Source organism: Capra hircus, chromosome 27 (assembly GCF_001704415.2).
Source record: "Capra hircus breed San Clemente chromosome 27, ASM170441v1, whole genome shotgun sequence".
Taxonomy (NCBI): domain Eukaryota; kingdom Metazoa; phylum Chordata; class Mammalia; order Artiodactyla; family Bovidae; genus Capra; species Capra hircus.
The window spans coordinates 5,601,152-5,613,923 of record NC_030834.1 but is presented as its reverse complement, the minus strand read 5'-3'; the positions used below and the strand labels follow the sequence as shown (position 1 = coordinate 5,613,923).

Here is a 12,772-nt window from a genome sequence, read left to right as displayed (position 1 = left end):
CCATTATCAAAAAGTCTACAAACAATAAATGCTGAAGAGGGTATGGAGGAAAGGGAACCCTCTTGCACTGTTGGTGGGAATGTGAATTGATACAGCCTCTATGGAAGAAGGTATGGAGATTCCTTAAAAAACAGGAATAAAACCATCATGTAACCCAGCAATCCCACTCCTAGGCATAAACCCTGAGGAAACCAAAACTGAAAGAGACACGTATTCCATTGTTCATTGCAGCACTATTTACAATAGCTAGAACATGGAAGCAGCCTATATGTCCATTGACAGGTGAATGGATAAAGAAGTTGTGGTACGTATACACAACAGAATATTACTCAGCCATAAAAAGGAACACATTTGAGTCACTTCTAATGAAGTGGATGAATCTAGAACCTATTATACAGAGTGAAGTAAGTCAGAGAAAGATAAATGTCGTATATCATATAATCATAAATTATATATATAAATCATAAATACAATGCATATATATGGAATCTAGAAAAATGGTAAGAATTTATTTACAGGGCAGCAGTGGAGAAATAGAGAATAGACTTATGGACATGGGGAGAGGGGAAGAGAGGGTGGGATGTATGGAAAGAGTAACATGGAAACTTATATTACCATATGTTAAATAGATAGCCAATGGGAATTTGCTGTATGGCTCAGGAAACTCAAACAGGGACTCCGTATTAACCTAGAGGAGTGGAATGGGGAGGAAGGTTCAAAAGGGAGGAGATATATGTATACCTATGGCTGATTCATGTTGAGGTTTGACATAAAACAGCAAAATTCTGTAAAGCATTTATCCTTCAATAAAAGTAATTAAGAAAAAAAGAATCTCCCTGGGATATGGGAGACCTGGGTTCGATCCTTGGGGTTGGGAAGATCCCTAGAGAAGGGAAAGGCTACCCGCTCCAGTATTCCTGCCTGGAGAATCTCATGGACTGTATAGTCCATGGAGTTGCAAAGAGTCAGACATGACTGAGTGACTTTCACTTTCAAGTAAATGACAACTGGAGACTACTAGTTTTTTACTGTTAAAGTTTGTTGTTAAAGATTCAATGGAATCAGATTTCTTTCAGCAGATATTTGAGTTCCAGGAGAGGTGGCTAGCTGTTGCAGTTGCCTGGGAATGTACTGGTTTCAGCAGTGAAATCCCACACTGCAGACAACCCCTCCACCACAGGCGGACTTGCTGTAGATTGGCTATACCAGTGCCAGGTGACAAGCCAGATTGAGACTTGGAGTAGTATTCGACACAAATGGAATCACAATCTCAGAAAAGGTTATCGTGTTTTCAGACTAATTTATATTTAGAGTTACTGGCTGGCTTTGGACTTCACACTTCAGGACCTGTAGAAGTAAATGTTTTATCAATGTTAGCCAGTAGAACTGAAACTGAACTTTGCCTGCAGAAAGAGACTTGGTGGGCTTTGAGGTGCAGTGGTAATTCAAGACCTGTCCTGAAATTTTCAGACTGTTCTTTTTTATGAAAATTCTGAGGAGGAGCTGGAGAAAGACTGGGATTCACAGGATGGGTGACCCATCAGGCTAGCTTAGCGGAGTGGTTCTCACCAGGAGCCATACCCACCCCCAGGGAGGAATGGGCATCATAGTTTTGGTTGTCTGGGTTACTGGAAGATGTCACCAGCATTTATTGGGCAGGGACTGGGTTGACTTACACCCAGCAGTGAGACTCGCCTCAGCAAGAATGCGTTGAGAAACACAGATTTTGTCAAATACTGGAATCCTGGTTGGTTTCTTAAAGTGTTGTTTGATCTCATGCATTAAGCCTGTAGTTTTGTCTTTTTCTGAAAATGCAGTGCTGTTGATTAAACTTTTTGGTACAGACACTTCGTTCATAATCACACATTCTTTCAGGACTGGTCCTGAGGAGATGGAAGGGACGGCCTCCCTGCACCGTATTATGGGGGCCTTTCTGAGCTGTTGACCAGGCAGACCGCTGCCTGTGGGGCTCCCCGTTACCTGTCCATGGTGTCGTCTGCTTTCCTCTGTGTTGCCCTGCTCACTGTGCGAGATCAGAGGCCTCCTTGTTTGGTTTGAAAGCAGGCGTCTGGTTTCTCTTTCTAGACCTTGTCATAAATAGGAGGTGGTTCCTTTCTCATGTTGGAAAATTCAGTGTGTTCCAGTTTGTGCCAGTCATTGTGTGTGTAATCATGGCACCTGTCGTAATGCTTTGCTCTACCCTTCCACTTGTTTGTACAGGCTTGTGGGATTTGATCTCTGTTCAGTCTCGGATGGAGGTAGTTACAGCGTAGCAATTATGGTTGTGTGAATCCTTTCACTGACGGTTATTCAGAACATCAAGCAGGTTATTTAACTTTTGAGCCTTCATATTTTCATATGAAAAGCAGGGCTAAACCTAGTACCTACCTTTCAAGGTGGCTATAAGAATTCTTTAGGTAATGTGTGCACAGTACCTAGAAACACATAAATGCAATAAATGATAGTGATCTTTTTTAACGGCTATTTTGGGTAATATATGGAGATCGCTGACCTCTCCCAGCTTTTTAAAAAGGATTCACTTGGGATTAATCTTCATGTCGTTATTGACTAAGGTCTTGGTCAGTTGATTCCTGCAGATCTGCCATCAGCAGGGAATTACAGTCATTCTCAATTGTGGAGTTTAATTTAAATGCTCATGATCTGCAGGTTGGTCTGCTGCACGTTACAACTGTTTTCTCCCATTTGCAGTTGGCAGAATTGCTGTTTTAATACTGTTGGTTCTCAACACCTTAAACCTCGATTGAATAAATTTTCACTTTACTTTTTGTTTTTGTTTTGTAATTTGCCGACTGTTTTACACTGTGAGCTTTGTTGTAATGTTTATTGTACCTTAGGGCACTCTGTATTATGTGAATTCATTAACTGAATCACTTCTTAAAGAATTGGATTTTTTTGTTTGTTTGGTTGGTTTGTATTACCTTTGTATTACTAAATAGCAATCTGTAGTTTTGAAGTGACCATCAGGGTATAATTTTTGTTACCTTAGAAAATTAGTGGACCCCATAGACTTCTAATCATGCAGCTATTCTTAAAGACTTGAGCAAGATTCAAAGGTTGGTATAGAACTTGTTATTGGTTTTATGTGATCATTTTGAGTGGCCATATTGATAGTATCATTGTAGGAAATTTCATGGAGAATAGTTTTATCAAATCCTATTAAAGAGAAGATAGGAATGTGCTTTTTTTGCAGTCTTTAGGAGGCTTTCTGACTTATTACAGTATTCCTAAAAGATGGAATGTTTTTAAAGATCTTTTGAACCAATAAGATAGGCTAAACATTTGATGCTAAAAAGGAGACAGATTTTAATTTTCTGGTATACCTTTTCCTGTAATTTTTTTTAAAAAGTGCCTTAATGGTACAAAGAGAATGATTGTTAAAGTATGATGTATTCTATAGTATTGGCTCCATTCATATATATTTTCGTAATTTTTTAAACTCCAGGGAGAAACACATCTTATCTTCCCTAAAAAAGCTTCAGTGGAGCAGCTGCAAAAAATCCGTGACCTGATTGCCATAGAGAGAAGTAGCAGATTGGATGGATCAGAGAAGAGCCATAAAACGGAATTATCTCAGCACCTTGCACCCAGCTCCCAGCTTCCTACAGCACCGTCTTCGCACCCTGATGGGGTGACCCAGCCTCCAGGGAACAGTGAAGGGCAGGCATCCAGACCCCCAGTGGCTCCAGTGGTATGTTAGAGTTAACCCTTCCTTGACCTGTTCTTTTCAAAGTGTTGAAACAGCAGAAGCTTTACTTAGATGACTTCATTTAATAGGAAATAATCCTGCTTACAAAAATCCTTTTTAATAAAAGTCTTTAAGCATTTTACTCCTAAATTTTCAGAAAAATTTTTGTCAGAAAAATTGTCATGATTTTTCTGTAGTACTTTTGTCAGTAGCCAACTTAAACTCATGTCCTGTTTTAATTTTGTAAAACGCCTTGTCACTTTCCTCAATACAATAGAACCTTACATATAGAGTCAGTTGTTAAATCTCTTTTTCTCCGGCTGAATAATTCCAGAGCCTTTAACCTAACTTCCCTGGTAGTCAGGTGATGGCAGTCACCCCTTAGTGTGGGCTAGGAGTGTCCTAAGCTTGTCTCTGAAATATAAAGAATAAAGGTGGTAGGGGCCGACAGAGAAAGAGACAGGGTAGTGACTGTCCTTTTATATAATTCCTGATGAGTGGTTTCCCAACTTTTTTTTTCAAGAAGATAACTCTTCTAAAGCATATTCTTTTATGCCTCAGTTGACTTAGGTTAACCTTTAAGTCTTTATAATATTTTCCCCTCTCATTAGCTTCACAGCTAATATTTATTTATAATAATAAACATAATTTTGTTGATGAATGCTTCCAAGAAGCAGTTACTGTGTAGTATTGAATTAACTAGTAATGATATTAAGTGGTTGTGGGAGTCAGGTGATACGGCATGTGTGAAAGCTTAATAAACTGTGAAGGGCTTAAAAATTTGCCCTTGGTAACAAGGCTGCTGCTGCTGCTGTTAAGTCGCTTCAGTCACGTCCGATTCTGTGTTACCCCATAGACAGCAGCCCACCAGGCTCCCTCGTCCCTGGGATTCTCCAGGCAAGAGCACTGGAGTGGGTTGCCATTTCCTTCTCCAATGCATGAAAGTGAAAAGTGAAAGTGAAGTCGCTCAGTCGTGTCCGATTCTTACTGACCCCACGGACTGCAGCCTACCAGGCTCCTCCATCCGTGGGAGTTTCCAGGCAAGAGTACTGGAGAGGGGTGCCATCACCTTCTCCGTTGGTAACAATAATTCTTTCTATAAAGTATCTCAGCTGCTGCGTTTAGCACAGAGTTATCATAAGTAACAGAAAAGAGGGACCACCCATCTCCAGTGTGACAGAATAGTAACCCTAGTTAGTCCAGTCCTTAGAACACTGATTTCCACTCTTTGTTTGCACATCTTACCAGTGACAAAATGTTGAATACATAACTGGGTAAGTGTCTCTTTACTTACGAGTTCCGTACTTCTTTGTGTGTATGTTAATCTATACGTTAAACAGGAGTCACGTACAGGATTAAAGCATGTCATTCGTTACACTTGGGGTAACTGGGGTCTTCATCAGTTTTGCAGTTAAGGTTGATACAGGTATAGAAGCATGCTTAACTTCTTTCTTGGTTTTTAGCATCTTATGAGTTTTCTAATTAAAGTGTGAAATATATCTTTTAATCTTTTGTTTTGAATCTCAGTATTACAGTTTAAAATGCACTATTGACCATCTTAGAAAAACATAAAATACAGGAAGATATTTTATTTTACAAAATAGCTCTTTGCTGGACTAGTTTGAATTTCTTTTTTACAAGTGTTCTGGCTCAGAAAATCCATTCAAATTTTCTGAACCTTCTTTAACCTCTTTCCTTTTTTTAAAATTCTTAACCTCAAAATTCAGTTATAGTTTGAGGTCTTTAGAACTGGGCTAATTGCCAGAAAACGTATGGATACTACATTGAGAACAAAATGACATTCTATTGTCAAAACCAATGCAGAGTTTAGAAGCAGTGAACTTCAAACACATAAGCTCTTAGAAGGCTGTTGTATATTTACTCTTATTTCTCTAGTTCCTGGGATATAGTATGTTTTCCTGTGTTTCTTAAGGGAGTTGGGAGAAATCAGAATGAATCTTTTATATACATATATATATATAATTTTATTTATGCATTTTTGGCTGTGCTGGGTCTTTGTTGCTGTGCAGGCCGCTCTCTAGTCGTGGAGCAGGGGCCACTCATCGCCGTGGTTTCTCACGTGGAGCACTAGCTCTCGGGTGCACGGGCTTCAGTAGTTGTGGCACACGGATCTTCCCAGACCAGGGATCAAACCCGTGTCTCTGGCATTAGCAGGCAGATTCTTTACCACTGAGCTACCAGAAAAGCCCTAGAATGAGTCTTATTTTTTATAGCCAACTCCTAGTTCTATGGATCGCTGAAACACACTGTTTTTAAAAGTATTTTGTTACTTAAGCCCCATCACTGTTAATGGCTATACTACAGAGTTTGAAAACAATGGAAACACGACAACTCCAAACCTACGGGAGGCAGCAAAAGCAGCTCTAAGAGGGAGGTTTATGACAATACAATCCCACCTCAAGAAACAAGAAAAACGTGGAACAGGCAGCCTAACTTCACACCTAAAACAACTGAAAAGAACAAAAACCCCCAAAATTAGAAGAAGGAAAGAAATCACAAAGATCCAAGCAGAAATAAATGAAAAAGAAATGAAAGAAGGGAAAGTGAAAGTGAAGTCACCCAGTCGTGTCCAACTCGTTGTGACCCCGTGGACTGTAGTCTACCAGGCCCCTCAGGCCATGGGATTTTCAAACAGAGTTTGACAGTTATGTTCTCCTGCCTTTCTCATTTTGAGTGCGGATATTAACTGAATTAAAATGGGCCAAGTCAAATAGCAGGAGAGAGATTAACAAAGCATTTAACTGCATATAAACTAGATATGTGCTGGGCACTGATGAGCTTCTTAACTAATAGAATATTTCTCTGATTGAAACTGTATCAAGTAAAAATTTTGAAATAGAAGGTGATGTGATAGTCACTGATGTTGTAAGATGTAAAATACTGGAATATATTGGTGCTCAATGTCAGTAGTTTACTTAGAAACTTATCTTGCTGCTTTTTCTGGATATTTTATGTAAATGGAATTATGCACTGTGTATTCTTCTGCCTCAGGCTTCTTTTAGTTAGTTTTGAAGCTGATCCATATTGCAGGCTGTATCAGTATTTTCTTCCTGTTCATTGCTGAACAGTATTTTCTGGAGAGCGTTTGGGTTTGCCCTGTTGGCCTTGTTAGTGGGCAGTATTGCTGCAAATGTCCACAGACCAGGCTTTGTGTGGACATATGTTTTCACTTCTCTTGTGTAGATTCCTAGAAGTGAAGCCACTGAGTTATATCCCAACTTATATGTTTAATGTTTTAAGAAAGTGCAAACTGTTTTCCAGAGCTGTTTCAGCGTCCTGCATTCTGACCAGCAGAGTGTAAAGGTTCTAATTTGTCAGTGTTCTCATTGATACTTATTAATGGCTTTTTTTAGTCTCCTCTGGTGGCTCAGTGGTAAAGAATCCACCTGCCAGTGGAGGAGACTTGGGTTTGATCCCTGGGTCAGGAAGATCCCTTGGAGTAGGAAATGGTAACTGGCTCCATTTTTCTTGCCCGGGGAATCTCATGGACAGACGAATGGCATGTTCTTTATCCATTCCTCCATTGACGGGCATTTAGGTTACTTCCATGTCTCGGCTGTTGTAAATAGTGCTGCAGTGAATACTGGGAGGTTTGTATCTTTTTGAATTATGGTTTTCTTCAGACGTATACCCAAGAGCAAGATTGCTGGATCTTATAGTAGTTCTCTGTGCTGTTCTCCCGGAGGAGGGCATGGCAGCCCACTCCAGTATTCTTGCCTGGAGAATCCCATGGACAGGGGAGCCTGGTGGGCTACAGTCCACGGGGTCGCAAAGAGTCAGACGCGACTGAGAGACCATCACTAACTCACCCATGCTGTTCTCCACAGCATTTGCGCCAATTTACATGCCCATAGACCAGGGTAGGAGGGTTCCCTTTTCTCCACATTTGTTCTTTGTCGACTTTGACGATGGCCATTCTGACCAGCGTGAGATGATACCTCATTTTTAGTTTTGATTTGCATTTCTCTAATAATTAGCATTCTTGAGCATGTTTTCATGTGCTTTCTGGATATCTGTATGTTTTCTTTGGAGAAATGTCTATTTAGGTATTGTGTGTATTGTTTAATTGGGTTGTGTGTATTGTTTTTTTTTTATCTACACGAGCTGTTCATATGTTTTGAAGATTAATCTTTTATTGGGCTTTTCCTTTACAAATATATTCTCCCATTGTTTATGGTATATGGTTTCCTTTTCTGTGCAAGAGCTTTTAACTTTAATTAGGTCTCACTTGTTTGTTTTTTAAAATTTTCATTAGTATGTAGATCCAAAAAGATATTTACTACAGTTTATGGCAAAGGATGTTCTATGTTTTCCTCTAAGAGTTTTATAGTGTCACTTAAATTGAGGTCTTTAGTCCATTTTGAGTTTATTTTTGTTAATGGTGTTACAAAATGTTCTTGTTTTATTCCTTTATGTGTAGCTCTCCATTTTTCCCAGCACTGCTTATTGAGGAGACTGTCTTTTCTTCTTTGTATGTTATACTGTGGCTTTGTTTCTGAGCTTTCTCTCCTGTTCCCTTGGTCTATATTTCTGTTTTTGTGCCAGGACCATCTGTCTTCATTAGTGTCACTTTGTAGTATAGTCAGAAATCAGGGACCTGATTCCTCCAGCTCCATTTTTCTTTCTCAAGATTGCTTTGGCTATTTGGGATCATTGTGTTTCTATATAAATTAAAATTTTTTTTTGTTCTAGTACTATGAAAACTTCCATTGGTAATTTGATAGGGATTGGGTTGAATCTGTAAATTGCTTTGAGTAGTTATTTTGATAGTATTGATTCTTCCAATCCAAGAACATAGTATATATTTCTGTCTATGTCATCTTCATTTTTTTTTTTTTTTTTTAAAGCATCTTATAGTTTTCTGAGTCATAGGACTTTTGCCTCCTTAGGTAGGTTTATTCCTTGGTATTTTATTCTTTTCATACAATGGTAAATGGGATTATTTCCTTAATTTCTCCTTCTGATCTTTTGTTGTTAGTATATAGAATGGTGTAGATTTCTGTGTATCAATTTTGTATCCTGCAACTTTACCAAATTCATTGATGAAATCTGGCCATTTTCTGGTAGCATCTTCAGGATTTTCTATGTGTAGTACTATTTCATCTGCCAACAGTGACTTTTCCTGTCAATGTTTTCCTGCTACTTTTCAAACTTGGGTTTCTTTTATTTGTTTTTCTTCTCTGATTGCTGTGGCTAGGACTTCCAGAACTTTGTTGAGTAACAGTGGCAAGAGTGGACACCCTTGTCTTGTTCCTGATCTTAGAGGAAGTGCTTTCAGATTTTCACCATTGAGTAAAACGTTAGCTGTAGGTTTGTCATATATGGTCTTTTTTATTTTGAGACATGTTCCCTGTACACTCACTTTCTGGAGATTTTATCTTAAATGTTGAATCTTTGCAAAAGCTTTTTCTGCATCTCTTGAGATGATTGTATGGTTTTTATTCAGTTTGTTGTTGTGATGTATCATACTGATTAATATCCAGATAGTGAAAAATCTTTGCATCCCTGGGATAAATCCCACTTGATCATGTTGTATAATCCTTTTAATGTGTTGTTGGTTTCAGATTGCTAGTATGTTGATGATTTTTGCGTCTGTTCATTCATAGTGATGTCGGCCTTTAACGTGTGTGTGTGTGTAATCTTTGGTTTTGGTAATCAGGGTGATGGTGGCCTTATAGAATGAGTTTGGAAGTATTCCTTCCTCTGCAATTTTTTGGAATAGTTTTAGAAGTATAGGTATTAACTCTTTTCTAAATGTTTGATAGAATTCTCCTGTGAAGCCATCTAGTCCTGAACTCTTTTTTAATCACAGTTTCAGTTTCAGTACTTGTGATTGGCCTGTTAATATTTTCTGTCTCTTCCTAGTTCAGTCTTGGGAGATTGTACCTTTTAAAGGATCTGTTCATTTATTCCAGGTTGTCCATTTTATTTGCATATAGTAGTCTCTTATGATCCTTTGTATTTCAGTGGTATCTGTTGTAACTTCTTTTTCATTTCTGATTTTTTGATTTGAGCCCTCTCCCTTTTTTCCTTGATGAGTCTGGATAAAGGTTTATAAATTTTTATCTTTTCAAAGAACCATTGTTCTTTTCTGTTTGTTTCTATTTCATTTATTTCTGCTCTGATCTTTATGCTTTGTTTCCTTCTAGTGACTTTGGGTTTTGTGTGTTCTTCTAGTTGCTTTAGGTATAAGCTTAAGAGGTTTGAGATTTTTCTTGCTCCCTGAGTAAGATTATATTGCTATAAAGTGCCCTCTTAGAACTGCTTTTGCTGCATCCCATAGGGTTTGGATCATTATGCTTTTGTTTTCATTTGTCTCTAAATATTTTTTAATTTCCTCAGCGACCCACTGGCTGTTTAGTAGCATATTGCTTACTCTCCACGTTTGTATTATTTACAGTGTTTTTCCTGTTTATTTCTAATCTCATAGCATTGTGATCAGAAAAGACGCTTGATATGATTTCAGTTTTCTTAAATTTACTGAGATTCACTCTGTGGCCCAGCCTGTGATTTGTCCTGGAGAATGTTTTATGTGCACTTGAAAAGAATGTGTATTCTGCTGCTTTCACGTGGACTGCTCTGTAAACATCCAGTAAGTCTGGTTGGATGTGTCATTTAAGACCTGTGTTTCCTTGTTGATTTTCTGTCTGGATGACCTGTTGGCTGATGAAACTGGGGCATTAAGAGTCTCCCACTGTCACTGTGTTGCTCTGTTTCTCCTTTCATGGCTGTAAGCATTTGCCTTATATAATGAGGTGCTCCTGTATTGGGCACATATATATTTACAATTGTTCTGTCTTCTTTGATCTGTTGGTTTTTATATGCTGTCCTTCTTTATCTCTTCTAACAATCTTTATTTTAAAGTCTGTTTTGTCCGATGTGAATATTGCTGCTTCAGTTTTCTTTTGATTTCCATCTGCATGGAATATCGTTTTCCCTCCTCTCACTTTCGGTCTATATGTGTCCCTGCATCTGAGGTGGGTTTCTTGTAAGCAGCATATATGCCAGATCTTGTTTTCGTATCCGTTCACCCAGTCTGTGTCTTTTCATTAGCGCATATAGTCCATTTGCATTTAAGGTAATTATTGATAGTATATTCTTACTGCCATTTTGTTAATTGTTCTGCATTTGTTTTTGTAGGCTTTTTTCCTTCTTTTCCTCTTATGTTCTCTTGTGGTTTGATGACTGGCCTTTAGTGTTGTGTTGGGTTATTTATTCTTGGTTGTGGGTGTCTGTCATGTATTTTCGGTTTTCAATTACGGTGGGGTTTTGATATAGCCTTCTGTGTATATGAACAAGATTGTTGTAAGTTGCTCAGCTTTGAATTTCAGATGTGTTTGTGCTCTCCTCCTCTCACAATTGTTAGTTTCAGTATCATGTATGTGTGTGTTGTGTGTGTGTGGTGGGGGCGGGGGGGTGATTTCTGATCTTGACTGTATGGTTGCCTTTACTGGTGAGGTTTTTCACTGATCGTTTTCCTGTTTCTAGCTGTGGCCTTCCCTTTTCTGCTTAGAGAAGTTCCTTTAGCATTTGTGGCAAAAGTAGTCCAGCGATGCGGAATTCTCTTAGCTTTTGCTTGTTTGTAAAACTTTTGATTTCTCCATCAAATCTGAACAAGAGCCTTGCTGGGTAGAGTCTTCTTGGCTGTAGGTTCTTCCCTTTATCCCTTTGAATACAGAGTGCCGCTCCCTTCTGGCCTGTGGAGTTCCTCCTGAGAAATCAGCTGATAACCTTATGGGAGTTCTTTTGTATGCTACTTGTTGCTTTTCCCTGGTGGCTTTCTGTAAGTTGCCTGACTGCATCCCAGCATGCTCCTCCTCAGCTTTATCCTGCCCGGGGCCCTGAGCTCCTTAACTGGGCGACTGTTTCCTTTCGTGTGTGGGATGTTTCCAACTCTCTTCACACGTTTTCTCAGGTCCTTTCTCTCTCCTCCTCCTTGGGTCCCTATAATGAGAATGTTGGTGCGTTTAATGTCCCAGGGGTCTCTCAGACTGTCCTTGCTTTCTTTCATTCCTTTTTCTTTCTTTTCCTCTGTGGCAGTGATTTCCCCCATTCTGTCTTCCAGCTCACTTACTCATTCTTCTGCCTCAGTTATTCTGCTATTGATTCCTTCCAATGTATTTTTCATTTCGGTTAGCATGTTGTTCATCACTGTTGTTTGTTCTTTAGTTCTTCTAGGTTATTGTTAAACATGTCTTATATCTTCTTGATCTGTGCCTTTATTCTTTTTCTGAGATCTTGGATCATTTGAAGTATCACTACCCTGAATTATTTTTGAGGCAGATTGTCTATCTGTGCCTCACCTAGTTCTGGGGTTTTATCTTGTTTCTTCTTCTGAATATATTTCCATGCCATCTCATTTTGTCTAACTTTGTTATTTGTGGTCTCTGTTCCTCAAGCTGCAGGATTGTAATTCTTGTTTCTGGTGGGTGAGTTTGGTCCAGGGGCTTGTGCAGCCTTCTTGGTGGGATGGACTGCAGACTGCCCAGTGGTGAGTGGAGCTAGGTCTTTGCCTTCTGGTGGACAAAGCTTGTGTCTTGGCCTGTGTGTATTTAGAGGCAGCGGTGGGGTCAGGCAGCCTGCCTGCTGATGGGTGGGGCTGCGCTCCTGCCCGGCTGCTTGTTTGGCTTGTGGTGCCCCAGCCCTGGAGCCTGCAGCCTGCTCAGTGAGGCCAGGTCTTGGTGTTGTAATGGCTGCCTTCCGGAGAGCTCACGTCAGATGAATGTTCCCCAGTACCTCCGTCACCAGTGTCCTCGCCTCCACAGTAGGCCAGAGTCGACCCCCACCTCCCTAGGAGACCTTCCTAAACCAGCAGGTAGGTCTGGCCAAAGCTCCTGTAGAGTCACTGCTTTGCCCCAGATCCCAGGGCACATGAGACCTTGTGTGTCCTCCAGGAGTGGAGTCTGTGCCCCCCCAGTCCTGTCGAGCCTCTACACTCAAGCCCTGCTGACCTTCAAAGCCAGATGCTCTGGGGGCTTCTCCTTCCAAGGCCAAACTCCTAGGCTGAGGAGCATGACATGGGGCTCAGGACTCTCATTCCTGTGG

The 12,772-nt window shown here is 39.8% G+C and overlaps 1 protein-coding gene across 3 annotated transcripts in view; it reads left to right on the top strand.

Moving 5' to 3' along the window:
* Positions 1-12,772, top strand: part of NGLY1 (N-glycanase 1) — a 60,888-nt gene that overhangs the window by 10,118 nt on the left and 37,998 nt on the right. For all 3 annotated transcript variants that reach the window (XM_018041963.1, XM_018041964.1, XM_018041965.1), the window contains exon 3: positions 3,464-3,709. In XM_018041963.1, the coding sequence (XP_017897452.1) occupies positions 3,464-3,709 (246 nt within the window). The remainder of the gene's footprint in view (positions 1-3,463; positions 3,710-12,772) is intronic.